The sequence below is a fragment of the Silene latifolia genome, chromosome 11, assembly GCF_048544455.1.
Source record: "Silene latifolia isolate original U9 population chromosome 11, ASM4854445v1, whole genome shotgun sequence".
Taxonomy (NCBI): domain Eukaryota; kingdom Viridiplantae; phylum Streptophyta; class Magnoliopsida; order Caryophyllales; family Caryophyllaceae; genus Silene; species Silene latifolia.
Genome location: NC_133536.1, coordinates 7,800,156 through 7,827,579, shown reverse-complemented (window position 1 = coordinate 7,827,579; position 27,424 = coordinate 7,800,156). Strand labels below are relative to the sequence as shown.

Genomic DNA, 27,424 nt, shown 5'->3' with positions numbered 1-27,424 from the left:
CTTTCTGTTTTGCTGGCTCATTTTCTAACAAAATAAAATTACTTTTATCTGCCGGGTAGTTTGTGTATACATCTTTGTTGTACTAGGGAATCATAAGATTCATATAGTTGTATAATTTTAAATCGACATTTCATATTCTAAATTTTTGATACACTAATAAGAAGTTATTAATAGCATAAAAAAAAAAATACGTAGTTGCTCATTCATGGACGCATTTTACTCTTTCATGGATTTTTTATCATTTATTTTCTATAAACCTTTCTCCCCAAAAAAAAAAAAAACAAACACTCTAATTCTCTTTCGCAAAATTAATCATATTCGTCGGATTAATCAACTATGGACGCTAGTTATAACTTATAATGTCGATCAAGTAATAATTCTAATTTATTTACTTTGTTAACGATGTTATCAAATCAGGAAGATTTAATTAATTCAGACTTACGAAATTAGGGTTTGTAGAACAATTGTCAATGAAACTAGCAAATCAGCGCAATCATCCGAAACATGGATTTCTCATCATATTGTTTCACTTAGATTTAGGCGACACATAATCATGTAATACCCAGAACACCTAAAGTCAAACAAATAGATCAAAACGTGATCATGATCAATCTGATGCAAATTGGGAATTTGCATGATCCTCCATCGAGAAGGGGGGAAAAACTCTATTGGTCTGGTCATTGTGTGAATGGTGACATATATGATGAGTCATCGTCTGATTTGCTGAATGTTCTGGTGCGGTGCGGTTAGAGGTATTGTCTGGTGCATGTGGTCGGTACAGGCGGTTGGTGCAGGGTCGGTGCGGGGAGGGGAGGTGGCAATGTGGGTGTAAGATTTGAGAGGATTATATAAAATGGAAAATGAGATGTAAAAATGACAAGGGTATAATGGTCATTTATGTCCATAATTGAGTAAATCATGTACATGAATGAACATCACCTAAAAAATATAAGTCATTAATCCTCCCGCAACATTGCATAGACACATAGGAAGTTAGGCAATTATAGAACGAACAAAAATAATAGTAATCCTAAAAATAAACGAAGAAAATATTTACTCATATCTAGACAATACGTTTTTCGACAAACTCATACTTCGTATATTACAAATGACACTATACTCATTTGTAGGAGTATTAGTGTAATTTCAATTCGATATCAAAATAAACATACATTTATATGAAAAACAACTTTTCTTTAAACCGTCTTAGACCGGTTCCGTTGAGTTTAGACTTGGCAAACAAATCGAGTCGGATTGGTTCATATTCGTGTCAAATGTAAACAATTCACGAACCCTTCAAACCAAATCCAATCCAATCCAATTAAATTTTGCAATTTATTTGTATCGATCTACTTACATAAATGAGTTATCAAGTCCCACGCATAACCTGTTAATTTCGCGGAACGTGTTTTGGATCGTGTCATTATTTACCAGCTCTAATTCAGTTGGACTTTACTCTATCTCTATAACCGCATAGACCACCAAAATTGTGAATTTTGTTATATGGCTCTTAAGCCCATGATTTAATTGGATTTGACGAATCACACCAACAAAAAATGTTAATTGATTAGGTTTTCCAATCACGCCGACGCTACCTCTCCTTCTTCTATCTCTCCTCATTTCTGAGCTCCGATTCTTCAATCGATCGCATAGTTCTTCGTTCGTGTTTCTATGTATGTATTTCTCTCTTTGTTGTCAATCTTACTTACCTTTTCATTTTAGCTTGTTTTGAATTCATCAGTATTGTTATTTAAATTCTGCAAATTAATCGTTAATTTAGGGTTTATAAGTTACTGTTAGTTAATTTGATTAGGATTAGTTTTAGTTTTGGGGGAAAATTAGGCGACGATGTTTTCGCCCTAGTTAGGGTTTTATTGGTTGCTAGGTAAGTTTATTTGTTCGATTTAACAAGTACTCTCTCCGTCTCAACTGATTCTTTTGATTTTAATTTGTTTGGGAGGACTGAGGAGTATTTTAATCAAACGTAATGAAAACCAGTTCAGATTGAGAAATTACGGTTTTATTCTTTTATGCGGAGTATTTTAATGAAACGTAAACAATTTATGGTGGGAGGGACTATAAGGCAGGATACGTTAGATTTCATGATATTAGATAATCAGAGAAGTGTGGAAGATACAGATATTGGTCAGGAAATTTAAAGTATTGGTAGAATTGAAATGATAGTGATCTGTAGAATTGGGACTCGTGACTTGTATATATCGTGCCAATAGAGTTTATATGGCTGTGAAGAGAGATTCTTATTGTTAGGAATTTATAGGAGAAGCGTGAATGAAATTAAGCAGTGGTTGAATGAGTTTTGATCGCTATATAAAATGGAGTGTACTTTGACTACTTTCTACATGTTATCCCTGTAAGGTTAGATGAGTCGGTATAGTAGTCCATATGGTGACGAGTTTAAAAGCTTTGGATGGTATACGGCGCATGAGTTAAGTGACATTAGTAAGATTTATTGCTTAGAATAGTTGAGATAGACCTGCAAATGAGTTTATCGATTTATGCTTCTCAAATTTGCAACGGCACCTCCTTGTACTTGTTTTTATTGTCAGTGATGAGTGACGACATGATGGGTGTGTGGGTGGGTGTATTGCCATAAGTGGGGTGTGTATATCTCCATTCTTTAAAATAGTATAGTGCAGTTTTCTTGTGGGCTACGCCACCTCTTGGGCTATGTTTGGACATGTTCGATTGGAAAATATGCCTCTTTTTTCTAGAAGGTGGCATCTTTGTTACACAATGTGTCGTTTGTGCAAGTGATTGCAACATCTAAAACTATTGCTGACTATAGAATATTATGTACTTCATCTAGCACTATCTATGCATTATCCTTAGTTATTTTTGTAACGCGTCTCTATGTGTGCCGAGCATCAATGTTTTACGGTTGCCTGATGATTTCAGTGTTTGGGACTAGTTCTTTGGATATAAAGTTGACATGGTCTTGGTTAGTGGGTCCTTGACTTATGAGCTTTAGGTAGTATACTGTCACTTGTCAGTATTGGGTGGTTTGTTGGATATATATGTCATGGTTTTAAATGTCGGCCAGTAGGCTACGTATGGACTGACCCTTGTGTAATAGACTAATAGTTATTAGCCCACTGGACAGATATTACTTATTATGTCTTATCTGTCTGTTTTCTGAGTTTTTCGGTTGAGGCAGATATAGCTAACCCCCTTTCTTGAACGATTTTCAGCTGTCTGTCTTCTTGTTCTTGACTTGGGCAGTATTCAAGTGGAATTTATTTCGTTTCACTCAATGGGGGACGAGAATCAGCCTTCTAAGAAGAGAGCTGCTGGTAGAGAGTTATCTCGAGACGATCCTGGTCTTGATGACGAAGAAGACGTTGGAGAACAGGAGATTGGGACTTTTAAGAAAGCAAGTGATGAAGTGCTGGCCACTAGAAAAATAGTGAAAGTTCGTCGCCAGCAAACTTCTACCACGCCTTCTGCACCCACAGTAAATCCTTTTGCCGGGATTCGCTTGGTCCCCCCACCACCTGCACCTGCCCCTGTCCCTTCCTCAGCTGAAGCACAAGCTGTTGAAGATAAAGCAGCTGCTGATGATCCAGAAACCAAAGATGATGCAACCACAGATCCGGAAGAGAAAATTGCAGAATCGAAGGAGCTACCAGCTGAAGTCAATCAACCCAAGCTACCACTTGAAGTCAGTCAACCTGAGCAGGCTGCTGGAGACGTCCCTGAAAATGTGGCTGAGGTAAAGACAGTTGAAGAGGTAGGTGAGAAAAGTACCAATGGCGATGCACCTGCTAATGAAAAACAAGATGTGGCTGATACGACTGAGAAGGATGACAAGAATGAGACTGAGAAAACTGCGGATAGTAATGGTACTCCATTGAACTCATTCCAACAACTTTCGAGCAGCCAAAATGCATTCACAGGTCTTGGTGGGACCGGATTTTCCAGCTCAGCATTCTCGTTTGGGTCAGCTAATAAAGATGGGTCTCCTTCACAATCACTACCCTCCTTCAGTTTCGGTACCTCTACCAATGGTAGTACACCCCTTTTTGGTATAATTGGGACAGGGTCATCAATTGCGGGTAAGACCGAAGGTGTCAATAGTGCATTTAACCTTTCACAGGATGTACCAAGGGAAACAGGAGAAGAGAATGAAGAAACAGTATTTTCTGCTGATTCTGCTCTTTTTGAGTTTTTCGAAGGTGGTTGGAAAGAACGTGGTAAAGGAGAGTTGAAGATCAATGTGTTAAAGGGTGAGACCCGGAAAGCTAGGTTACTCATGCGAGCAAAGGGGAATTTGAGGTTGATCCTAAATGCAAGTTTATACCCGGATCTGAAGCTTACAAAGATGGAGAAGAAAGGCGTCACATTTGCTTGTCTGAACTCAGCTACTGAGAAGAAAGATGGCCTTTCGACATTTGCCCTAAAGTTCAAAGATAGTTCAATTGTGGAAGAATTCTCTTCAGCTGTCTCTGTTCACAAAGGTAAACCTTCTGCAGAACTGAAAACGCCTGAAAATTCTCCGAAGGCCACAGAAGACTGAAAGAAAACCTTCATTCGTGAATGCTGTAATCCCGCTACCTTTTGTTGGTGAGACAAAGATAGGGGTGCTCTGGAATTTTTAAGTCTGAGTCCTTTCTGAAACTAAGAACGAAGTAAGACATCTCCACTTTGTAAACGTAGTTTTCTGTGGTAGTTTACCCCAGCTGTTAATCTTGGATGATGAATATATGTTAGTTTGTCCCTCACCTTATACTTGAAATCCCGGTAGTTCTGAATTTCTGGTATCTCGCAAAATATGATATCCCGATTCCCAGCCGTAGAATAGAAATTGAGATTGAACCGGTAAGTTTTTATGATCCGCGTGCTGGTGAGTTGTGAATAGCGTACTTGTTATGAGGATCAAATTGGTGGCTCCTATTGGGGTGCACCGTGCACGCTTTTCATTGTTCAGGTTCTTGCAGCTGAGATCATGGTTTTTTTGGGTATAAAAGGGGCAACAAGGACAAATTGGCGGGATTTTAACCTAGGTTATGAGTACCGCCTCTCTGATATTACTAACTAAGCTAGCTTTCATTTTGCGCATCACTTCTCAAAACATGACTAAGTAAGCTTGTAAAAGACTAAAGATCATGATAATAGTTGGGTTTTGCACTTTTGCCAAACCTATATATTTACTTGCAGGTCTCACTTGTGACGGTAACAAGTTTGTGATATCTTACAACTCTTCTGCCACTTGCAATTCCACTTTCTCTCCCACTTGCATCTTGTGACAAAGTGTCCGTCACAAATGAGAATTTGTGTTTATTTGTGAAGCAAAAGATTGATATCATGTGTTTATTATTAGCAGGAACAACTATTTAACAATAGCGCTAAAGTGAACTTGGTGCTTTAAATTTTCACAATCCCTTAATCAGGGAAAACTCAATTTTAATTTGTTTTGGTATGCTTCGCAGTGGTTATGCTCTTCTGGCCTTATATAAGGAAATGACCCGAAATTTAAATAGCGTTTTTCTGAACACCTGAAATTAAGAGCACAAACATCGCAATATTTAGACGACCAATTCTTTTATTATATTTTTTTGATACAATAAAGAGAATAAATCCCGAGGCTTTTTCTCCTATTGAAGTACAACAATGATTTATTAAAAAAACAAGTCTCTTTATTCATATATTATTATTATTATTATTATTATTGTTGTTGTTGTTGTTTTATTATTTTATTATTTTATTAATAATAATAATATTGTTAATAACATCATTTTAGTTAATTTAATTATTATTCACCATTTGTTTTCCGTAAGGAGGCCCTGAATAATCTCCATCATCTCCACGTCCCCCAGGACCGAATCCTGAGGGCGACCTAGACCCTGGCCCGGGTTGGTCAGAGCCTCGCTCGAGTTGCTTAATGGTTTCCTTGCACCATCCGTTACACATTGCTTCACAATTACGATCAACACTTATAAAAGTACCACATTTCTTAATTTTAAAGCACCCTTGATTGCAATAGGCTCTCAGCTTCACAAATACATTTCCCCCCTTAGATTGATCAACGAGCATTGCTAACAAAAAAGCAACAAATATGATTTTCATCATGGTTTTGCTTTCCATTGTTTGCTGTTATTATTTAATTTATTTATTATATATGAAAAATGTTTTGTGCGTGCAAGTTCAAGTGCTATAATAATGTATTTATACACAATTTGGAATCAAAAAATAAATCACAAATGGGTTGATGTTTCCTAGTTAAAAGTAAATGGTAGATTCAAATATTATTTTCAGTCTTCTTTAAAAATAAAATGAACATTGGGTAGATTTACAATAACTTGAGTGAGCAGGTATTGTACTTAGTTATTGAGAAAGCATTTTTCTGTATACTGATAGAGTTTAGAGAAAATATGACAGAACGGTTTTTATCATTGAGAATTGCATAATTACATAATAGATCAAGATACAGATATATAGTGCTATACAATTATCAAATACCTAACCTAATGCACTGTTGTAGCCGTAAACTATGTTTACAATAAGGAAAGAATCATCTTATGATAATACAAAAAGATTTGCAAAAATTATGTGCTAAAATATACTGAATAATATATATGAGATTATTTACGTAATATTCCTAATATTCCCCCGCAAGACGAACGGCCAGAACGAGAGTTCAGTCTTGAAAAGTTTGCTCGGAGGGACTGGATGTTCCGAATGAAGTTGGCAGCGGCAAATATGCAGTGGGCAGGGTGGGGAAGCACGGGTTTCACTGGTGGTCATAACACCAAATATGACAACATGATGCGACAAAGCTTGTGGGTGTGTCCGAGATATTCTGATATTTGCGGGGTTGGAAGGCAGGTGTTAATCATCCTTGGTCTTAGGGATTTCCATAGGGTTGGTCCAGCATGATGGAGTGAAGATGGAGTGAAGGTTTGTAAGCCATGGGTTTGGGTGTGCCACAATGGCAAGATGCATGAGAGACATGGAGTTTATACGATCATAATAATAATATTAAGAATTAAGAATAAAAATTTTGGTTTGGTTGGTGCGGAATGTGGTCGGTAAGATATAATTTTTGTGATATGATGAGGGTGGTTCGAGTTTTTTTTTTTTTATTATTATTATTATTAAATAAAAATAGGTTTGGTGAGAGGTTTCATGACAATTTAGGTTAGTGTCATGTTAGAGCAACTGAGGATGGTGAGAAAGAAAGGCCAGGAGACAGCTCCATTAGATTCCCAGACGGCTAGTTGGTGCCTTGTTGGGTGTGTTAAGGGTAGTGGTTTCAACACACCAGCACAAAGTGGACGCCGTTGGGCCTAAGGTAATGGTTTGATGTGACTAACTGGTGAGGACGGTGCTGCTAGCCAAAGGAGTCTCAAACAAAAAAAGGTGAGCACTGAAACACAGTACGAATTTGCAAGACACCAATGTAAATAATAAGTGTTTTTGTTTGGATGAATATGAACCACCACCATAATAAGCATTTGGCAGTGGGATATTAAGATTTTGCAGTTTTTTGATGGCCGAGAAAGTGTTGCTGAGTTTTGAAAGTGGTCAAGACGGTTGTGACCATGGTGATATTGGTGTATTTCGGGCCTAGTTGAGGGGATGTGATATGAGGTGGATCCCTTCTTTGAGATTAACTTAGCAAGAAAAAAAATAGGAGTGGGGTTGTTCTTTTACGTGAACATCATGCAAAAAGAAAGAGAAATAGTATGAGTTTGAACAAGTAAAGCTTCATACGGGTATTTTTGTTGTGGTGATGGTTTGTACCAAGAGGATGTTAGTGATGATGACAATAGAATGCCGAGGTTTTGGCCGTGGCTGTGAGCAAGGTTGTTATTTTAACGGTTTAACGGTGGCGGAAAAAGGTAGTGGCCATAGTTTTCGGAGTGTGTGGCTGAAAGTGTGGTAGCCAAAGTATAGATGAGGGTTTGATGCAATTCTTGGGGTAAGAGTGGTGGGTGGTGGTAGTGGAAGAGGATCAACTCTTAAGACGTTAACCTTTATCAAGAGCACGAGGCTCTGATACCATGATAGATGAACCAACTCAACCAAAACCCTAAGGTGATGGTTGAGGCCCAACTATTATAAATATTCCTATTACGCTCCCTCACTCAAATGCCCATTGGGCTTGAAGAGTGGTTAGTTGTGCACCGCTCCCCGTGCACTGTGTCTTTGGGTTTCCACTTCGAGTTTTTGAGGAGTTTTGAGGTTGCCAGGATTTGAACCCGTGACCTTCGGTCACACTGGCTCTGATACCATGATAGAGTTTAGAGAAAATATGAGAGAACGGTTTTTATCATTGAGAATTGCATAATTACATAATAGATCAAGATACAGATATATAGTGCTATACAATTATCAAATACCTAACCTAATGCACTGTTGTAGCCGTAAACTATGTTTACAATAAGGAAAGAATCATCTTATGATAATACAAAAAAATTTGCAAAAATTATGTGCTAAAATATACTGAATAATATATATGAGATTATTTACGTAATATTCCTAATATATACTTTTACGTGATTTTTTATACCTTTTATTATTGATCGTGCTCCAAAACTGCCCTTTAATTTCGTAAACAGCGGATTGGCTAGCTAACGCGGGTGTCCATGCTCCTACAGCTGCTACTATCCTCGATGATCCACCGGATGGTCTTCGATCAATTCTACGTGAAGACTTGTTGGGAGTTGCTTTCCCTCGTCTAGTCGCTATTTAGTTTTATTTTATCTCGGGGCTTTGCCCCTCTTGAGCACCAAAAAAAAAAAATTCTTTCAAATTTCAGTTATGGCATTATGTTTTCGTCCCGCTGAAATTTTGCAACCCCTGACTAGAAATACTAGCTCCGCCATTGATAATAAACGTACTCATTTTATCTTTTAGTGTGATGCATGTGTACCTATTTTGTTACACATGATATTGTTTTTAATCGAGTTATAAAATAATCTCATAATAGATTTAGGAGTTATGCTCATTTATGCATGCGATTTACTTAATTATAGATGCATTTTTCACAATTTCCCCTCTTATTTTTTTAACTCACCCTTACCCTCCGCCCCTTTTCTTGGTTAATCCAAATAAAATTAATGCATATATTAGTGAACGAATGATTTCTTGTTTAATATGATTATTGATATCCCTAATTGCAAATTTGGGAGAGTTTAATTATATGTTCACGATTTCAAGGAAAGAAAATTGAGAAAGCTTTTTTTTTTGTAAGAAGAAAAGGGTTGTGTATGAAAATATATGAAAAAGAGTGTATCATAGAGTAAAATGCTTTCGTGAAAGAGCAATTATCAGCCAGGAGACTTACTCGAGCATATTATATCCACGAGAAACTATGGTTTGTCTACAAAACATGATATACACTCGAGAAACCTATATCCACGAGAAACTACCAGCTAGGAAATAGGGTTTATCCTAAGTGGCGTGTTTATTCTGTGTTCCAGGTTTTGAAACCCGAGCATACGTAGATACCATTTTGACAAATACTATCAAAACTAACTCAAAATGTCAAAAACTTTGTATTTGAGTATTATTTAAAAAATCGTTCTAAATTTGTCCTTAAAACTCCCAAACGGTATAGTACTCGGTTTTTGGAATTTCAGGGTCCCGGGAAAAAACGTCCGTAAATCACACGGAAGGTTTCTCGAGTCAGATAAAGCAACCACACAAATTTTGAGAAGAAACAGAGGACATTAGTAGTGTGTACCGATATGCGATTAGCTAGTCTCGGACGAAAATCGGATTCTCCTTAAAAATAGATGATAAATTGTTATGTAAGGCTGGAATCAATACTCTAACTCATGAATCAACCCAACACACGTGGTGGAAAAAATGGGAGGAAATGAAACATGACCCGGTACGAGCCTGGAAACGGCTCAAATTTAAGTGTCTAAATTGTAATACACAATTTTCGTGATTTCAGGGTCTCGGAACAAAAATGTATGTAAATTACACAGACGGTTTCTCTCATAAGATAAAGCAGTCACACAAAGATTAAGAAGCACCAGAGGACATCTGAGGGTGCCGGTACGCAATAAATTAGTCTCGGACGAAAATCAGGTACTCCTTAAAAATAGATGAATACTTCTTATTTAAGGCTGGATATCGAATACGGTAACTCATGAAGCGACCGCTGACACATGGTAGAAATTTTGGAGGAAAAGAAGTATTACTCGATCCGACCTCTCAAACGCCTCAAATTTAAGTGTATAATACACGGTTCTCAGGATTTCAGTGTCCTTGGACAAAAACGTCCGTAATTCACACGAACGGTTTCTCGGGTTAGATAAAGCATCCACAAGAATTTTGAGAAGAAACAGAGGACATTAGAGTGTACCGGACTACCGGTATACGATTAGCTAGTCTCAGACGAAAAACGGATACTCCTTAAAAATAGATGATAACTTGTTATTTAGGGCTGAAATCGAATACTGTAACTCATGAAGCGACCCAGACAAGTGGTGGAAAAAATGGGAGGAAAAGAAACATGACCCGGTACGACCTCCCAAACGGCTCAAATTTAAGTGTATAATACACTGTTTTCGGAATTTCAGGGTCAAGGGACAAAAATGTCCATAAATCCCACAGACGGTTTTTCGGGTCAGATAAAGCAGCTACAAGAATTTTGAGAAGAAACACAGGACATTAGAGTGTACCGGTATACGATTAGCTAGTCTTGGACGAAAATCGGATACTCCATAAAAATAGATGATCTTTTTATTTGGGATGGAATCGAATATTCTAACTCATGAAGCGACCCTAGCCACGTGGTGGAAAAAATGAGAGGAAGAAAAGTATGACCCGATATGAGCTACCAAACGGCTCAAACTTAAATGTATAATACATGATTTTCGGGATTTCAGGGTCCCGGAACAAAAATGTCGGTAAATCACATGGAGAGTTTCTCGGGTCAGGGAAAACAGCCACACAAAGTTTAAGAATCAACAAAAGACATTCGAGGGTGTCGGTATGGCGGTATGCGATAAGGTGGTTTCGGATGAAAATCAGGTACTTCTAAAAATAAATGAATACTTTTTATTTAGGGCTGAAAATCGAATACGGTAACTCATGAAGCAATCCCTGGCACGTGGAATAAAATTTTGGACGAAAAGAAGTATGATCTGATACGACCTCCCAAACAGCTCAAATTTAAGCGTATAATACATGGTTCTCAGGATTTCACGGTCCTGGGACAAAAACGTCCGTAAAGCACACGAACGGTTTCTCGGGTCAGATAAAGCAGCCACAAGAATTTTGAGAAGAAACGGAGGACAATTAGAGTGTACCGGACTACCGGTATACGATTAGCAAGTTTCAAACGAAAATCGGATACTCCTTAAAAGTAGATGATTTTGTCATGCTTTGATTTTCCGACACAATCTCACCCAGGAACCTCTTCAATCGATTTACAAGAACCTTCGAAATGATTTTGTATAGCACATTACATAAACTTATAAGGCGAAAGTCACTCATTTTGTCCGGGGACTTCTTTTTCGGAATTAAGACGATATGAGTACTATTTAAATTTGACGGAAAGGGAGCTCCATTAAGGACGCGCAAAACAGTACGAATAACAGACGGTCCAACAATATGCCAGTATGTTTGGAAGAATAAAGCATTCATACCATTGGGGCCCGGAGCTTTGAGGGGGTGCATCTGGTTTAACGCTTCAATGATTTCCTCCGCACTATAAGGTTGCTCCAATTCCGTATTCATCTCGACATTAACACGGTCCTCCACACCCAGAGCAGCTCGTCAAAATCCTAGGGTTTATCAGTAGCGAATAAATCCTCAAAGTACCGGATTGCCATAGCCTTAATATCACTCCCATTCATAGCCTTTCGCCCTTCTTCATCAATAAGGTAGTGAATGAAATTCTTTTGCTTTCTCTGCTGTGCTTTTCTATGAAAAAATTTCGTATTCCTGTCCCCGTGTTTTAACCACAGAGCTCGTGATCTCTGTCTCCAAAAAGTCTCTTCTTGCCAGAGGAGACGCGCAATCTCAGTCACCAACCTTTTCCTCTCCTGGACGCATCCCTGGTACCGTCTCCTTCATCCAGCCGGGTCAGTTTACGACGTTTCGTCTGAATGTCCCTCATAATCTTCCCAATGTAAGAATATTGGGTCTAATACTATTTATGTGGACACACTATATACAGATTGTATTTGTTTGCTATCGTTTAAGTTTAGCCCAATATAGTGATCCATCTGGATAATAGAATACGGGCATATTAATTACGTCTTATAAAGTATGGGCCGGATATCTTAATTGTGTAGATACCCATTAGGTTACTAATGCATGATGGGCGCATTAGATTAAGGAGACTATATATAAGTCACCTGGGTTATGGTCCCTGGTAGCTCACAATAACCTAATCTCCCCGCATCCCATCAGTAGAGAGATCCTCATGGTTTGTGTGTCTACTAGAAGACCTAATCCTGAAGACCGTCCCTTCAGACGGTTTATTCCAATCTCTCTCGTCATGTAATCAGGTACGCTTCCGCTCTTCAGTTTATACCGAGTAATTTAGTATGAAGTTTATGGTCTCTATTCGGATTAATTCTAACAATTGGTATCAGAGCCACCTTCATATTAAGTTATTTGGTATTTTTTTGGTTATGTCATGTGGTGTTCGTCATTAAATTTTGTGCGAATACAACGTGGCTTTTAATTTGGCGATTTTCATTATTAGTTCACAAGCCAATTGAGGCTTTCGGATCATTATTAATCATATCAGTGATTAATTTTATTTGGGATGAATATATTTGTGGTCTGCTGTTCTGTTAATACTACTATGCAGAATTGGTATGTTGCTTGATCATGTGCATCGATTTCCATGTTTGCTCTGCACTTGATATGAATTATAGTTATTTACAGCTATCATGTTTATTGTTACTTTGGTAATTAAGTTAATTTAGTTTTATAGCATGATTACTGCGTATTCTTTGCCAACCGTTTTTTGATGGAATGGAGGGAGTAGGCCTTAAACCCACTAAAGAAACAAAAGAAACTTATGTCGGCCATATTGCTTTGATGATGGGCATGCATCATACTTAGGGCATGACAATTACATTTGTTGTGCATATCAGTTTACTTATAAGAGACTTTAGATACGTGGCCAATATGGGTATAAAGTTGTTTTGAATATAACATGCGTGTATATTCGAGGATATTGATTATAGTAGGTTTTGGCGGGCGGGTCTAATAATTTCGACCACCATGTTACTCCCTGTTCAGTTATGAAAAGTTGGGTTCAGTGTCTAATTTGTGACGATATTGATTTGGCCTGGCAATCAAGGATTGATGAGATACGGAATGAACTGGGGCAAGGGTATTTGGTATTAAGATCTCACTTTTTTTTAGGACATGTGGAATATCCGGTTTATTTGGTGCATTAGCTTTGCATGCTAATCGTAACCCTGAAGTGTGACTTCTATCAATAAGACTTTGCTTTTCTGTTGGATTTTAGATTAGCACTATTTTGTGATTATTTGATATTGATCCATGTTAATAGGGAACGATTAGATCATGTCCATTTTTGATAAGCTAATGTTTAAGGTATTGACAAGTGAAATCTAAGGTCCGTACTTTCACGGTCGATGGTTTTTTTTTTTTAAAGACTTGGGACGTTTAAGGAACTATTTTGATAGTTTCATCTATCATTAAAAGGTTAAGTCACTTGTCAATTAAGGACTTGTGTTTTCAGATTTAATAATTGGCCAATCGGATTTATAATAACGGGTCTAATATTTTAGGTTGTTTGATCGACACAATAAGTTGCCAAAGTAACCTCTATTGTGTAAGTTGAATGATTTAGAATATTATGACTACAGTGTGTGATTGAGTTTCATGCGGATAATGGTCGGCCCAAAGGAAGGCTATTATTTGGCCGAAATTCAGTCATACTTGTGGTGGTAAGTATGTAACAATTGTAAGGTTTCCATGTGAATATTAAGTCGGCCCAAAGGAAGGCTTAATGTTTGACAGGAATTTATTGTTAATACTTGATCACTACACCAAGATGACCACTTACAAGTTAAGTTTATGTCCAAAGACTAAACTTAATGTTGTGTTAGGTGTCTTGTGTTGATGGGGATGCCAATATTTGAATCTGAAAATCAAGTTAAGGGAGTGTCATTATGTTTATGACACTCATAAGGATTATGCCCATACAGTTTGTTAGGGTGAATAAATTCAAATTTTCAGTTTAATGTGTGTAATTCATGCGAATAATGGTCGGCCCAAAGGAAGGCCATTATTTGGCAGAATTATATACACGTAGGGTAATAAATATGTGACGATTATTCGGATTTTCATGTGAATATTGAGTCGGCCCAAAGGAAGGCTTAGTGTTCGACGTGAGTTTATCGCCAATATTTGATTACAATTACTAAAGAGTAGCGTCTTTAACTAGTTAGTATTTATGTCCAAAGACTAAATATTTAATTTCGGAAAGACACTTTAATTATTTGAATTTATTCAAAATATAACGATGTTGTTTTGTTCATTCAGTTTGACATTTATGGTTATTATATCTGTCATTTCAGTTACATTCTCAATTCGGATGAAACTATTTATTAAATGAATGGTAAGAGGATGTGAATTTTATCTCTGGTTGCTTTGATCTTACCTTGCTTTAAGAATGTATAATTCTGCTTTTCATAAGGTAAAAATTATCGTAAGGACTAAGGTATGTAACATTGAGAAGTATTACATTCAAAATGCATGAGTTTAGTGATTATTCGAATTTAGGGAAATATTTAAGGGCATTGTTTCAGTTAATTCAGTTAAGTTAATTCAGCTGCAAAAGTCAGACTCAAAGAAATAACAACAAACATAAGGTTAGACTCTTTTAGTCGTTAGTTTGTTAAGAGTTTGGACACATAAGGAAAATCTAGTACCAGTTTTAACGCTTGGCGTGTCGGTAAAGTTAAACTTCTCATTCGTTTTGTCTAAGGTTAATTTTTATATCCAATCATGTTTGGTGGGTGAATTTGGTTTTTTTTTTACCCACATAAGTATATTGATGCAAGTATAACTAAATATGACAAGCCAAGTGATGATGAAAGATTCATCTATTTGGGGCAAGTCATCATCTGAGTTTGAGACAGTCAACTAATTTAGTTATCATTAATGACTTATTCTTTTATTTGTATGTGGAAAATACTTTCGGTACCGCCTTTAGGTGAAAAGGGTTATTTTTCGTATGGACAAATTTGGTTTCTTGTCTATTGAGAAATAATTAATTTTGTGTTTTCCTAATTCAAATAAGGGTGAACCTATCATTTTTGATAACTTTATATAGTTTAGATTGGAATCTCTTTCAAGTAAACTTGCACTAAAGTTCAATGGATATAAAGAAGAATTATGAAACTATAATTTCTCTTCGGTATGACACATTAAAAGGGAAATTAAAGTTTTGTGTCAAAATGAAATTGTTGAACCCCTTTACTTCGGATATTCAAATTTGAGGGGATAAAGATAAACTAAGGGAGATTAGATATCAGTTATTTTTCGATGTCTTATTATTAACATATACGGAAAGGTGAACCATTTTATACTTAAGTATTAATGGTTTATATTATTATGTTAGTTTGTAGACGGAATTTAGGCATGGATATCTAAATCTCATTTGTGAGAAGTTTTAAGTTCTTGACGTTTTTAGTGATGTTTGACTGAGTTATTTTACTCGGTAAAGGAATAATTATGTCATCTTTGATCTAAGTGTTAATACTTTGGCAAATGACTATTAAGGATCACAACGTAAAGGTCATTTTTAAAGAATTTCTAGATAAGTTTGATCTTGTATTTGATATTATATTACACCATATGAGGATTCTTAATATGGATGGTGTAGTATGTATACAAACAAGATCCTAAGGCCTGGTAAAGAGTGTGATTATCATACTCTTTTCCATATTACTCTAGTTATAAATTCTTAAGATTGCAGCTATCTCTGGATAAGTTTCTAACAATACCATTGACTATTTAATCATAGTGTAAATAATGTACACATCCGGTATGTCCAACTAATTAAGGTTGAGGGTTAAAAGTCATAAGATTAATAGTTGGATTTAAGGATAGTCAATGACTATTTTGTTGGATAGTATTTAAAGTTTTAAGGGTAATAAAGTAATGATCCCACAATAAAGCTATTTAAGACGGAAATTAAGGAGTTCATTGAGAATATTGAGTTTGAGTGGGAGAAAAGGTAATTAACATTGTTTTAAGTCTCCTTATACATGATTATAAGATCAATTTGGTTAAACAAACTCAAATATCTCAATAACCAATTCATTAGAAGATCCACATAATAAGGTAAATACAACTACATTAATTACATTGTTTTCCTATATGGATAAAAATGGACAACAATGTAGTGACGGACTAACTAGTTGTAATAAGAGTTAGATAATGGAATGGTAAAGATGATTTAATCTCCTTTTGCCAAACCATTGAAGGTCCTAACTCATATAAGTGGATTGATGCCATAAAGAAAATAAGTCATTTGATGAATGATGATATTTGTACTTTGTTCCATTACCTAAAGTTGTGAAATATATTGATTTCAAATATTCATTTGTTACCAAGAAGGGTGTAAAATGTAATGTGACAATCAGGATCATCGTGTCGGTATTGACTATAAGGACTTTTAGGCATATTCGATTTTTTGGTTATATTGGATGAATGTTAAAGGTTTGTTTTGCAATGGTGACATTGACGAAACTATTCAGTGCAGTAACTAGAACTTGGATTCATAGATTCAAAGTAGAATTTCTGCAATAAGGGAATTCATCCAATAAAACTCAAGTAAGGTTTTCCGTCATAAAGATTACAAATCTGCCTTGCTGTCATCTTATTTGTTTTAGATGAATGGGTAGATGATTGTAGATACTCAAGATTCAGTGGGAGTAAGTAAATATTTCTAGTTAATACCCTTTTAGTTAAGGAGACAAATGAGTCTCAAATGCCCTAAGGAAAATATTCGGAAAAATTCATTAATGCTTAAATTCATGTGTCTCAGGAAATATTTAATGTGTTTAAGTATTTTGGTATATATTTAGCTTGTATGCGTTTGAATATTGCGTACATTCTAAAGTTTGTTGGACAGATAATAAGGCAATACGGATTAGGATCTTGGATCCACTAAGGGCAGCCAAATATATTGTCGGTCATTTATATTTGGAACAAAACATTATTTATAGGAGATCGATTCAGGTTGAGATCATTTGGTATTTCGACTCCTAGTTTGTTATGAACATTTGTCATGAGGCTGCAAATTCGATACGGTATTGAAAGACCACTTAAGTAATTCATGACAAATGTGCAGTTATTATAGTTTCTAATAACATTACAAGTGATGTACTGTTTAAGAAACAATTCAGAGTGAAAAGGTGTCAATTATACATGTTGATACAAACTCCATTTTGCGGATCCGCTTACTAAGGAATTACCACCCACGGTCTTTCTTGAGCTAATTGCTCAAATGGGTGTTTCAGTTTTAAGGAAATTCAGTTTAAGTGGGAGTTTGTCATGTTAGACACATTAAAGTTTACGGTTATTAAGTTCTGCAGAAATAAGGTTTTCGGTTTACGGTTTCACTCTGTGTTATTTTGGTTGATCTCACTAAGGTGGACCAGTTGGAAATATACATATTTTGGATCACATTTGGATGTTGTTTCCATGCTACGCACCTATATTAGATTCATGTCGTTGGTTATATTAGCATACGTGACCATTGAGGGTCCTGTTACGATAAACTGTAGCAAAGGCCGCTTTGATCCTATGTTAGTATGATTGATGGACCGAATTGCATAAGACGGTTGGAATGTTGATAGCACTGTTGAGCGCGTAAGGTTATAAAATGAATACAATTCTTTAGGTGTCACACACTATCTGTATTTGACCCAAGTGGGAGATTGTAAGAATATTGGGTCTAATACTATTTATGTGGACACACTATATACAGATTGTATTTGTTTGCTATCGTTTAAGTTTAGCCCAATATAGTGATCCATCTGGATAATAGAATACGGGCATATTAATTACGTCTTATAAAGTATGGGCCGGATATCTTAATTGTGTAGATACCCATTAGGTTACTAATGCATGATGGGCGCATTAGATTAAGGAGACTATATATAAGTCACCTGGGTTATGGTCCCTGGTAGCTCACAATAACCTAATCTCCCCGCATCCCATCAGTAGAGAGATCCTCATGGTTTGTGTGTCTACTAGAAGACCTAATCCTGAAGACCGTCCCTTCAGACGGTTTATTCCAATCTCTCTCGTCATGTAATCAGGTACGCTTCCGCTCTTCAGTTTATACCGAGTAATTTAGTATGAAGTTTATGGTCTCTATTCGGATTAATTCTAACACCCAATACTCACACCCTTCCACTTCATTAGGTCCTTTGCGCATCTACTTATGGTATCAATCAAGTCATCACCATCCAGCTGCCAAGCTCCTCTAATCGTTTCTTCACACCCATATCTCCTCGAAGCTAATGTGAACCTAGTCCTCAAAATTTTCACAAGACCTTAATCAGGGAAAATTCAATTTTAATTTGTTTCGGTATCTTTCGCGGTGGTTATACAATTTAACTACTGGTGGAAATTATGGTTCAAATGCTACTCGTATATAATACGGAGTAGGAATTAATGTGTCATCTGGCCTTATATAAGGAAATCACCCAAAATTTAAATAGCGTTTTTCTGAACACACGAAATTAAGAGTACAAACATCACAATCTTATCTTAGTTAAACGACCAATTCTTTTATTATATTTTTTTTGATACAATAGAGGGGATAAATCCCAAGCCTTTTCCTTTCATTGAACTACAACAATGATTTATTAAAAAAACAAGTCTCTTTATTCATATATTATTATTATTATTATCATTATCATTATCATTGTAGTTAATTTAATTATTCACCATTTGTTTTCCATAAGGAGGCCCTGAATAATCTCCATCATCTCCACGTCCCCCAGGACCGAATCCTGAGGGCGACCTAGACCCTGGCCCGGGTTGGTCAGAGCCTCGCTCGAGTTGCTTAATGGTTTCCTTGCACCATCCGTTACACATTGCTTCACAATTACGATCAACACTTATAAAAGTACCACATTTCTTAATTTTAAAGCACCCTTGATTGCAATAGGCTCTCAGCTTCACAAATACATTTCCCCCCTTAGATTGATCAACGAGCATTGCTAACAAAAAAGCAACAAATATGATTTTCATCATGGTTTTGCTTTCCATTGTTTGCTGTTATTATTTAATTTATTTATTATATATGAAAAATGTTTTGTGCGTGCAAGTTCAAGTGCTATAATAATGTATTTATACACAATTTGGAATCAAAAAATAAATCACAAATGGGTTGATGTTTCCTAGTTAAAAGTAAATGGTAGATTCAAATATTATTTTCAGTCTTCCTTAAAAATAAAATGAACATTGCGTAGATTTACAAAAACTTGAGTGAGTCGGTATTGTACTTAGTTATTGATAAAGCGTTTTTCTGTATACTTTTACGTGATTTTTTTGTACCTTTTATTATTGATCGTGCTCCGAAACTTCTCTTTAATTTCGTAAGCAATATCTAGTTTCAAATTTCTTTCAAATTTCGCTTAAGGCATTATGTTTTCCTCGCGCTGAAATTTTTCACCCCTGATTATAAATCCTGGCTCCGCCATTGATAATAGACGTTCTCATTTTATTTTTTAGTGTGATGCATGTGTACCTATTTTGTTACACATGATATTGTTATTAATCGAGTTATAAAATAATCTGATAATAAAGTTAGGGTTATGCTCATTTATGGACGCGATTTACTTAATTATAGATGTATTTTTCACAATTACCCCTCTTATTTTTTTTAACTCACACTTACCCTCTGCCCCTTTTCTTGTTTAATCCAAACAAAATTAATGCATATATTGTTAAACGAATGATTTCTTGTTTAATATGATTATTGATATCCCTAATTGCAAATTATTGAGAGTAATTATATGTTTCACGGTTTCAGGAAAAGATAATTAAGAAAGCTTTTTTTTAAGAAGAAAAGGGTAGTGTATGAAAATATTATGAAAAAGAGTGTATCATAGAGTAAAATGTGTTCGTGAAAGAGCTACTACCAGCCAGGAGACTTACTCGAGAAGACTATATCCACGATAAACTATGGTTTATCTACGAAACATGATATACACTCGAGAAACCTATTTCCACGAGAAACTATCAGCTAGGAAACAGGGTTTATCTTAGGTGGCGTGTTTATTCCGTGTTCCAGGTTTTGAAAATTCGAGCATATGTGAATACCATTTTGACAAATACTATCAAAACCAACCCAAAACGACAAATACTTAATATTTGAGCATTATTTTAAAAAATCGTTCTAAAGTTGCCCTCAAAACTCCCAAACGGGCCAGATTTAAGTGGATAATACACGGTTTTCGGGATTTCAGGGTCCCGGACAAAAACGTCTGTAAATCACACGGACGGTTTCTCGAGTCAGATAAAGCAACCACACAAATTTTGAGAAGAAACAGAGGACATTAGTGTGTACCGGTATGCGATTAACTAGTCTCGGACGAAAATCGGATACTCCTTAAAAATAAATGATAAATTGTTATTTGAGGCTGAAATCGAATATTGTAACTCATGAATCGACCCAAGACACGTGGTGGAAAAAATGGGAGGAAATGAAACATGACCCGGTACGAGCCTGCAAACGGCTCAAATTTAAGTGTGTAAATTGTAATACACGATTTTCGTGATTTCAGGGTCCCGGATCAAAAATGTCTGTAAATCACACGGACGGTTTCTCTGGTAAGACAAATCAGCCACTGATATAGTGTTTAAATGCACCAATTTTCCTCTCTATTTTCATGATTTCCGACTCAATTTGAGTCGGTTTTATGCGTCTTGCATTGCATTTTGTGGCCCGATTCCCTACTCTATGATATTATGTCCGTCTTGCAGGTTTTGGAGCGGAAATGGAAGAATCGGAGCAATCAAGACCATTGGATAGACTTAGCATGAAGAAGGAGGAAGAAATGCTGAGGGGAACTCCTAGCCGGCCTACCGGCTGGGACTACCCATATACTTGGCATAGTTGGTTTTTGGATGGAAGTTACAGCGAACTCCCAGCCGGGAAGGCCACCGGCAGCCGACCACCCGGCTGGGAGAACAAGGAGAAGCAAGGAAGTTGAAAAAGTTACAACGAACTCCAAGCCGGGCAGGCCACCGGCAGCCGGGCGGCCGGCTGGGAGTGCAGGCCAATCACAAAGTCAACATAAGAAGAGGAAAAAGTCAAATGCACTCCCAGCCGGTGGACCACCGGCCGGGGGGACCTGATGATATTTTCCAACTCATTTCTTCCAGTGAACTCCCAGCCGGGGATTGCACCGGCAGCCGGCCGCGGCTGAGAGCCCCTTTTCCGCATTGTACCCCTACTTTGTAATTTCCACCCTAATTGTATGCAACCTATAAATACCCCCTTCCTTAATCATTTTAGACACCATACTCTAGATTCAGAATTCTTCTAAGTTTATGCACAATTATTAAGCAAGTATTAATCTTTCCCTAATTAAACCATAATCATTTACTTAATTATTATAGAGATACTTTGTTTCAATTGTTTATATTTGGATTATTGGGTTGTATTTTGGAGACATTGAAGAATTTCTTCCTTAATTCAATCAAAGTAGCAATCTATCCTAGTTATTGGTACAATTCTCTTCTTATTTATTTGTTTAATCAATAGTTTACATTTCAATTTGTCATTTATCATTGTTACAAATTACACCATGCTTTCTATTTTGAATACTTGTCTCCAATTGTTTGCAATTGCCCTTCTAATTTGTGTGAGTAGAAACCCTCCTAGGGTTTAGGGGGGGTCTAAATGGGAACTATGGTTATGATTGGGTTATTAATATTTGGGTTTTGGGTGAATTGCTTAGTCCTCTTATGCATGCACACAAGGTGTTTGATGAATTGTGAGAGTGCTTGCCTTTCTTCATTATTTGCTTAATTCCCCTATTCATGAGAGTTTATATAGGGTCTTGTTGTATGTTTAGGAGAGGATTTCATGCTTAACGAAAGTTTTGTGTCATCTTTAGGGAGGTCAAGATATTGACCCTTTTTCCTAGACTAATTCTCACCCTTGACAAATTAATTCACCCATGTTTACCTTTATCCATTTAGATGAACCCGAAAACCCTAGATTTTAAATTAATCATTAACACACCTTGTCAATCATTGTTTTAATTTATATTTAGTTGTTTGGTTTCGAATCAACTCCCTTTTTTTTCCGACTAAACTAGACTAGTATTAAATTGAATATAAACCCCACCATTCTCGTGGTTCGACCCCGATTTATACTACTTAAATTGGGTTTACAAATTTTGTTGATGATAAGAAACGACGGCAAACTATTTTCTACTCATAATGTAGAAAAATGAATATTGTATGGGTTGAAAAATGAAGAGATAGAGTGAGAAACAAAAAGAAAAGAAAAGCGATTCTTAAACCTTGAAAAAAACCCTAAAAATGTCGATTGACTGCTCTAATGTGGAGCAATTTCCCCCTCTAGTCTCTGGATTAAATAAAAATACAAAAACAACAAATAAGGAGACTGTCCCTGCCACTGTTGATCCTGTTCCTACGGTGGTTGTGGGTGGTCCAAGTAGTTCTGAGGTTACAAAAACGAAGAGTGTTAATGAAGTGGTTGGGATTCCACCTTATGACCTGGATTCTCTGATTCCTGAGGAAGCGGAATGGGAAGTTCAGCGGAAAAGGAAGGGGAAGAAGCAACTGTTTCCTATTGAAGAAGAACCTGCGGATCTACTCCAATTTACAGAGGAAGATGTTAAGGAAGAACTTGAATATTGGAAAGACTCTGTCTTTTGCTTTGTTTTGGGTGCGAATCCTCCGGTTGAGGTGTTGGATGGTTTCATTCGGAGGATTTGGGCTAAATATCCTATTGACAAAGTCTCTTTCCTCCCGAATGGGGTTTTCCTGGTTCGGTTCTCTACCAGTGCTGCTAAAGATCTTGTCTTGAAGCAGGGGCATTTCTTGTTCGACAATAAGCCCCTTATTGTTCGTCCTTGGAGTGCTAATGTTAATCTGGTGAAAGAAGAGGTCAAGGAAGTTCCTGTTTGGGTTAAGATTCACAACCTCCCGCTCAAATTTTGGGGAAAATGCTTACCTAAGATTGCCGGGTTGTTGGGGAAGTTTATTCGGAGTGACGCTGCGACTGAGGAGAAGACTAGGCTTGGGTTTGCTCGTGTGATGGTTGAAGTGCCATTTGGCAAGGCTATCCCTGAGAAAGTCAAGTTCTTGGATGAAGATGGGATGGTGGTTAGTCTGAAGGTGGATTTTGAATGGAAACCAATCCTGTGTAAGAAATGTAATGGGATTGGTCATGAAACCAGTAAGTGTAGGAAATCTCAGACTGGCTCTGTTCCGCAAGCAAGTAAGGGTAATGGGAAGAAACAAGAGTGGAGGCCAAAAGTGAAACCAGATGCAAATGTGGCTCCTTTACCAGTGACTCCCTCTGTTGTCAACCCCCCAGAGGAATTGGTCACGCCTGTTGAGAAACCTAATGCGTTTCAAGTTTCTTGGAGTAGGAATGGGCAATACCACATGGCTCACACTCCTACAAGGAATGTCATCAGGCTGAGTAGGCAAGAACTGTTGGATAAGGGTCAGAGTAAGATTGGTCATGATTCGTTTATGGAAAATCTTAATACTGCGACACCTAAAGTAGGAATTGGAATAATTGGTAGTGTATTACCTCCTTCTGGGGGTAATGCATAATTTCGGTTTCTGGAATGTCAGGGGAATGAATAGCCTATCTAAGCAAAATAACATTAAATGGTTCCTTCATCATAATCAGATAGGTCTATTTGGTCTCCTTGAGACAAAGGTGAAACCTTTGTCTCTAAATACTGTTAGGACTAATCTTTGTGCTCAGTGGTGTATTACTACTAATTCTCATCTTCATAAAGGTGGGAGGATTTGGGTTCTATGGAATCCTGCCCTGTTTAAAGTCCAAATTCTTGCCTATCATGCTCAGTTTATTCATTTACATATCACTGATATAGGGACTGGGTATGGCTTTCATCTTACTATGGTTTATGCTATGAATGATGTCGGTGAGAGGAAAGAGTTGTGGGCAAACTTAACTGGGTTTAGAAGAAGTATTAAAGGGGCTTGGGTGGTTTGTGGTGATTTTAACACAGTTTTAGTGGCCTCTGAGAGATTAGGTGGTTATAGCACACCTGAGGAAATGGATGATTTTAATGCTTGTATTGCTGAGTGTGGGATAACTGACAGTCCTGCTGTGGGTTCTTTATATACTTGGAGTAATAAGCAGGATGTCTCCTCAAGGGTGTATAGCAAGTTGGATAGGGTTTTGGTAAACAAGACCTGGCCTGATGATAATAATGAGATGTATGCACACTTCTATCCTGAAGGTATCTTTGATCATACTCCTTGTGTGGTGCAGACACATAGGAATTGGGATAGGAAGAGAAGAAGCTTTAAATATTTTAATATGTGGAGCCAGGCAGATGAGTTTAAAAGTTGTGTGCTGAGTGTTTGGAATAAGCATTGGTATGGTACCCGAATGTATCAGCTTGTCTGCAAATTAAAGGATCTTAAGAGACCTTTAAAGCAGCTCAAAAGTGTCAATTTCAATGACATTGAGAATAACTCTGCTAGGGCAAGAATGCATTTAGAGTATATCCAGGAGCAAATTAGGGGTGACCCTTTTAATCCTGACCTGGTACAACAAGAGCTTGAAGCATCTAGCAGTGTGAGGTGGATGGAGAAAGCCTGCCATGAATTTCTTTTGCAAAAATCAAAAGCTACTTGGGTGGATATGAGGGACAATAATACAAAGTACTTCCATAGTATAATCAAGGGTAGGCAAGTAAGAAATAAAGTTTTGAGAGTTGAGGGCCTTGCTGGTAAAATTTGTGATGAACCTGCTGCAATCCAGGGTGCTTTCCTGGAATTCTATACTTCCCTTCTTGGATCCTCTGATGCTGTTATTCCTATTAGCCAGGCTGTTGTTCAAATGGGTAGATGATGTACTTCTGATCACCAGATTATGCTGATGTCTCCTGTCACTGATCAGGAAATCAAAGAGGTTATGTTCTCTATCCCTGTCCATAAGGCTGCAGGGCCTGATGGATACACCAGTGCCTTTTTTAGAGACTCTTGGGATATTGTGGGAGGGACTGTGTGTGCTGCTATTAAGGATTTTTTCCACTCTGGGAAAATGCTTAAACAACTTAACCATACCCTTATTACACTTATTCCTAAATGTGAAATACCACAGAATGTTACCCAATTTAGACCTATTTCTTGTTGTGATGTGGTATACAAGTGCATCTCCAAACTGTTGTGCAAGAGATTTTCAGAGGTGCTCCCTCATATTATAAGTGATAATCAGGGAGGGTTTATAAAAGGAAGGAGTATTGTTGAAAATATTCTAATTTGTCAGGATATTATCAGAATGTATAATAGGAAATCTGTCTCCCCTAGATTCCTACTCAAGGTTGATTTAAAGAAGGCTTATGATTCTGTGAGTTGGAGCTTCTTGGAGGAGATGATGATTGCTTTGAACTTTCCTGGACAGTTCATTGGCCTGATAATGGAGAGTGTAAGAACTGCAACCTACTCTTTGGTGCTTAATGGAGATATGTTTGGGTTTTTCAAAGGGAAAAAGGGATTGAGGCAAGGTGATCCTTTGTCTCCTCTCCTATTTACTATTGCAATGGAATATTTGAGTAGGGTTCTGACCTATGTTACAGACACTATGAAATTCAAGTATCATCCCTTATGTACTCCTCTTAAGCTATCCCATCTCATGTTTGCGGATGACTTGTTATTATTTAGTAGAGGGGATGTTGCTTCTATAATGGTGTTGCTAAGGGCCTTTGCTACGTTCTCTAAAGCCTCAGGCTTGCTCATGAGTCCTTCTAAGACTAGTGCCTATTTCAATGGAGTGGATGCTGGGGTGAAGCAGGATATCTTGCAAGTGGCTGGGTTTTCTGAGGGTAGACTTCCATTTTCATACTTGGGAGTTCCCATCACTGCAGGGAGAATGAAAAAAGCAGAAGGTCAGATTCTTGTTGAGAAACTTATAAGTAGAATCAGAAGCTTTGGCTCAAAGAAACTCTCATATGCTGGCAGGTTGGTGCTTGTTAACTCAGTGTTAACAACATTATATAATTATTGGGTCAACATTTTTATCATTCCAAAAGGTGTGCTTAATAGACTGAATGCCATTTGTAGAAGTTATCTTTAGGATGGTAGTAGTGATTTGATGAGAGTTCCTCTTGTGAGCTGGGAAAAGGTGTGTGCTCCTAAAAATGATGGTGGACTGGGTATTAGGGATAGTTACCCATGGAATGTTGCAGTCATGGGTAAGCTGGTGTGGTGGATTTATTGTAACCCTGATAAGTTGTGGGTTAAGTGGGTTCACCAAGTCTACTTAAAAGGTACACCCTGGTCTGATTATACATTCTCTGGTGATATTAGTTGGGGATGGAAATCAGTCTGCAGGGTGAGAGACAAGTTGAATGCAGGATACCAGGATGGTCATTGGATGCTTGATAATAAGGGTTACACAGTGAGTAGTGGCTATGAGTTGTTAAGGAACAAGTTCCAGGTTGTTTCTTGGGATAAATATGTGTGGAGTGACTGGAATGTTCCTAAACATAGCTTTGTTGGTTGGCTGATTGCCAGGGAAGCTCTACAGGTAAAGGCTAAATTGTTTGCCTTAGGGATTTCTCAGGATGATCAATGTCTACTCTGTGGGATTGCTGGTGAGACCCATGAACATTTGTTTCAGCAGTGTCCCTACAGCCAGCGTATTCTCAAGGGGATTGATGATGATGTCCAAGTAGCATTCCCTGCTGGGACATTATTTGCAGGAATATGGAATCAGGTGAAGTCTGTTGTCCAGCAGAAGGTAGTGATGTGTGCTTTTATCGCAGCAGTATACTTCATCTGGATGCAGAGGAACAGGGTTCGTGTTGAAGGCAGTCTGCTTAGGCCTGAAGTTCTGCTACATCAGATCAGGCAGATGCTTAAAAATAGGCTTAAAACTAGACTTACTCATGTTTATGATCGTAGAGATGTTGATTGGTTGAGTAGGGTTAGTTTCTTGAATTGAAATCTCCATATGGGTGATTTCTGATGTTGGTTGAAAATTGTATTAGTTTGTAATAGTTTGTTATGTGCTTAATGAAATCTTACCTTTCACCAAAAAAAAAAAAAAAAATCTATTTTCTACTCATCAGCCACACAAAGATTAAGAAGCATCAGAGGGCATCTGAGGGTGCCGGTATGCAATAAATTAGTCTCGGACGAAAATCAGGTACTCCTTAAAAATAGATGAATACTTCTTATC

The 27,424-nt window shown here is 37.2% G+C and overlaps 3 protein-coding genes across 4 annotated transcripts; all 3 read left to right on the top strand.

Moving 5' to 3' along the window:
- Positions 1-1,513: 1,513 nt before the first annotated feature.
- LOC141610888 (nuclear pore complex protein NUP50A-like) lies at positions 1,514-4,769 on the top strand. Of its 2 annotated transcripts, none has more exons than XM_074429186.1 (2): positions 1,514-1,673; positions 3,210-4,769. In XM_074429186.1, the coding sequence occupies exon 2, from the start codon at positions 3,272-3,274 to the stop codon at positions 4,532-4,534; it is 1,263 nt and encodes a 420-aa protein (XP_074285287.1). In that variant the 5' UTR covers positions 1,514-1,673; positions 3,210-3,271; the 3' UTR covers positions 4,535-4,769. The 2 variants fall into 2 exon arrangements, with proteins under 2 accessions (XP_074285287.1, XP_074285288.1); XM_074429187.1 differs by having other exon boundaries at positions 1,544-1,673; positions 3,241-4,769.
- A 19,073-nt stretch (positions 4,770-23,842) lies between these two features.
- LOC141612823 (uncharacterized) lies at positions 23,843-25,093 on the top strand. Its single transcript, XM_074431571.1, has one exon. The coding sequence runs from the start codon at positions 23,843-23,845 to the stop codon at positions 25,091-25,093; it is 1,251 nt and encodes a 416-aa protein (XP_074287672.1).
- A 1,242-nt stretch (positions 25,094-26,335) lies between these two features.
- Positions 26,336-27,187, top strand: LOC141612821 (uncharacterized). Its single transcript, XM_074431569.1, has one exon. It carries the CDS (start codon positions 26,336-26,338, stop codon positions 27,185-27,187), a length of 852 nt encoding a protein of 283 aa, XP_074287670.1.
- The last annotated feature ends 237 nt before the right edge of the window (positions 27,188-27,424 follow it).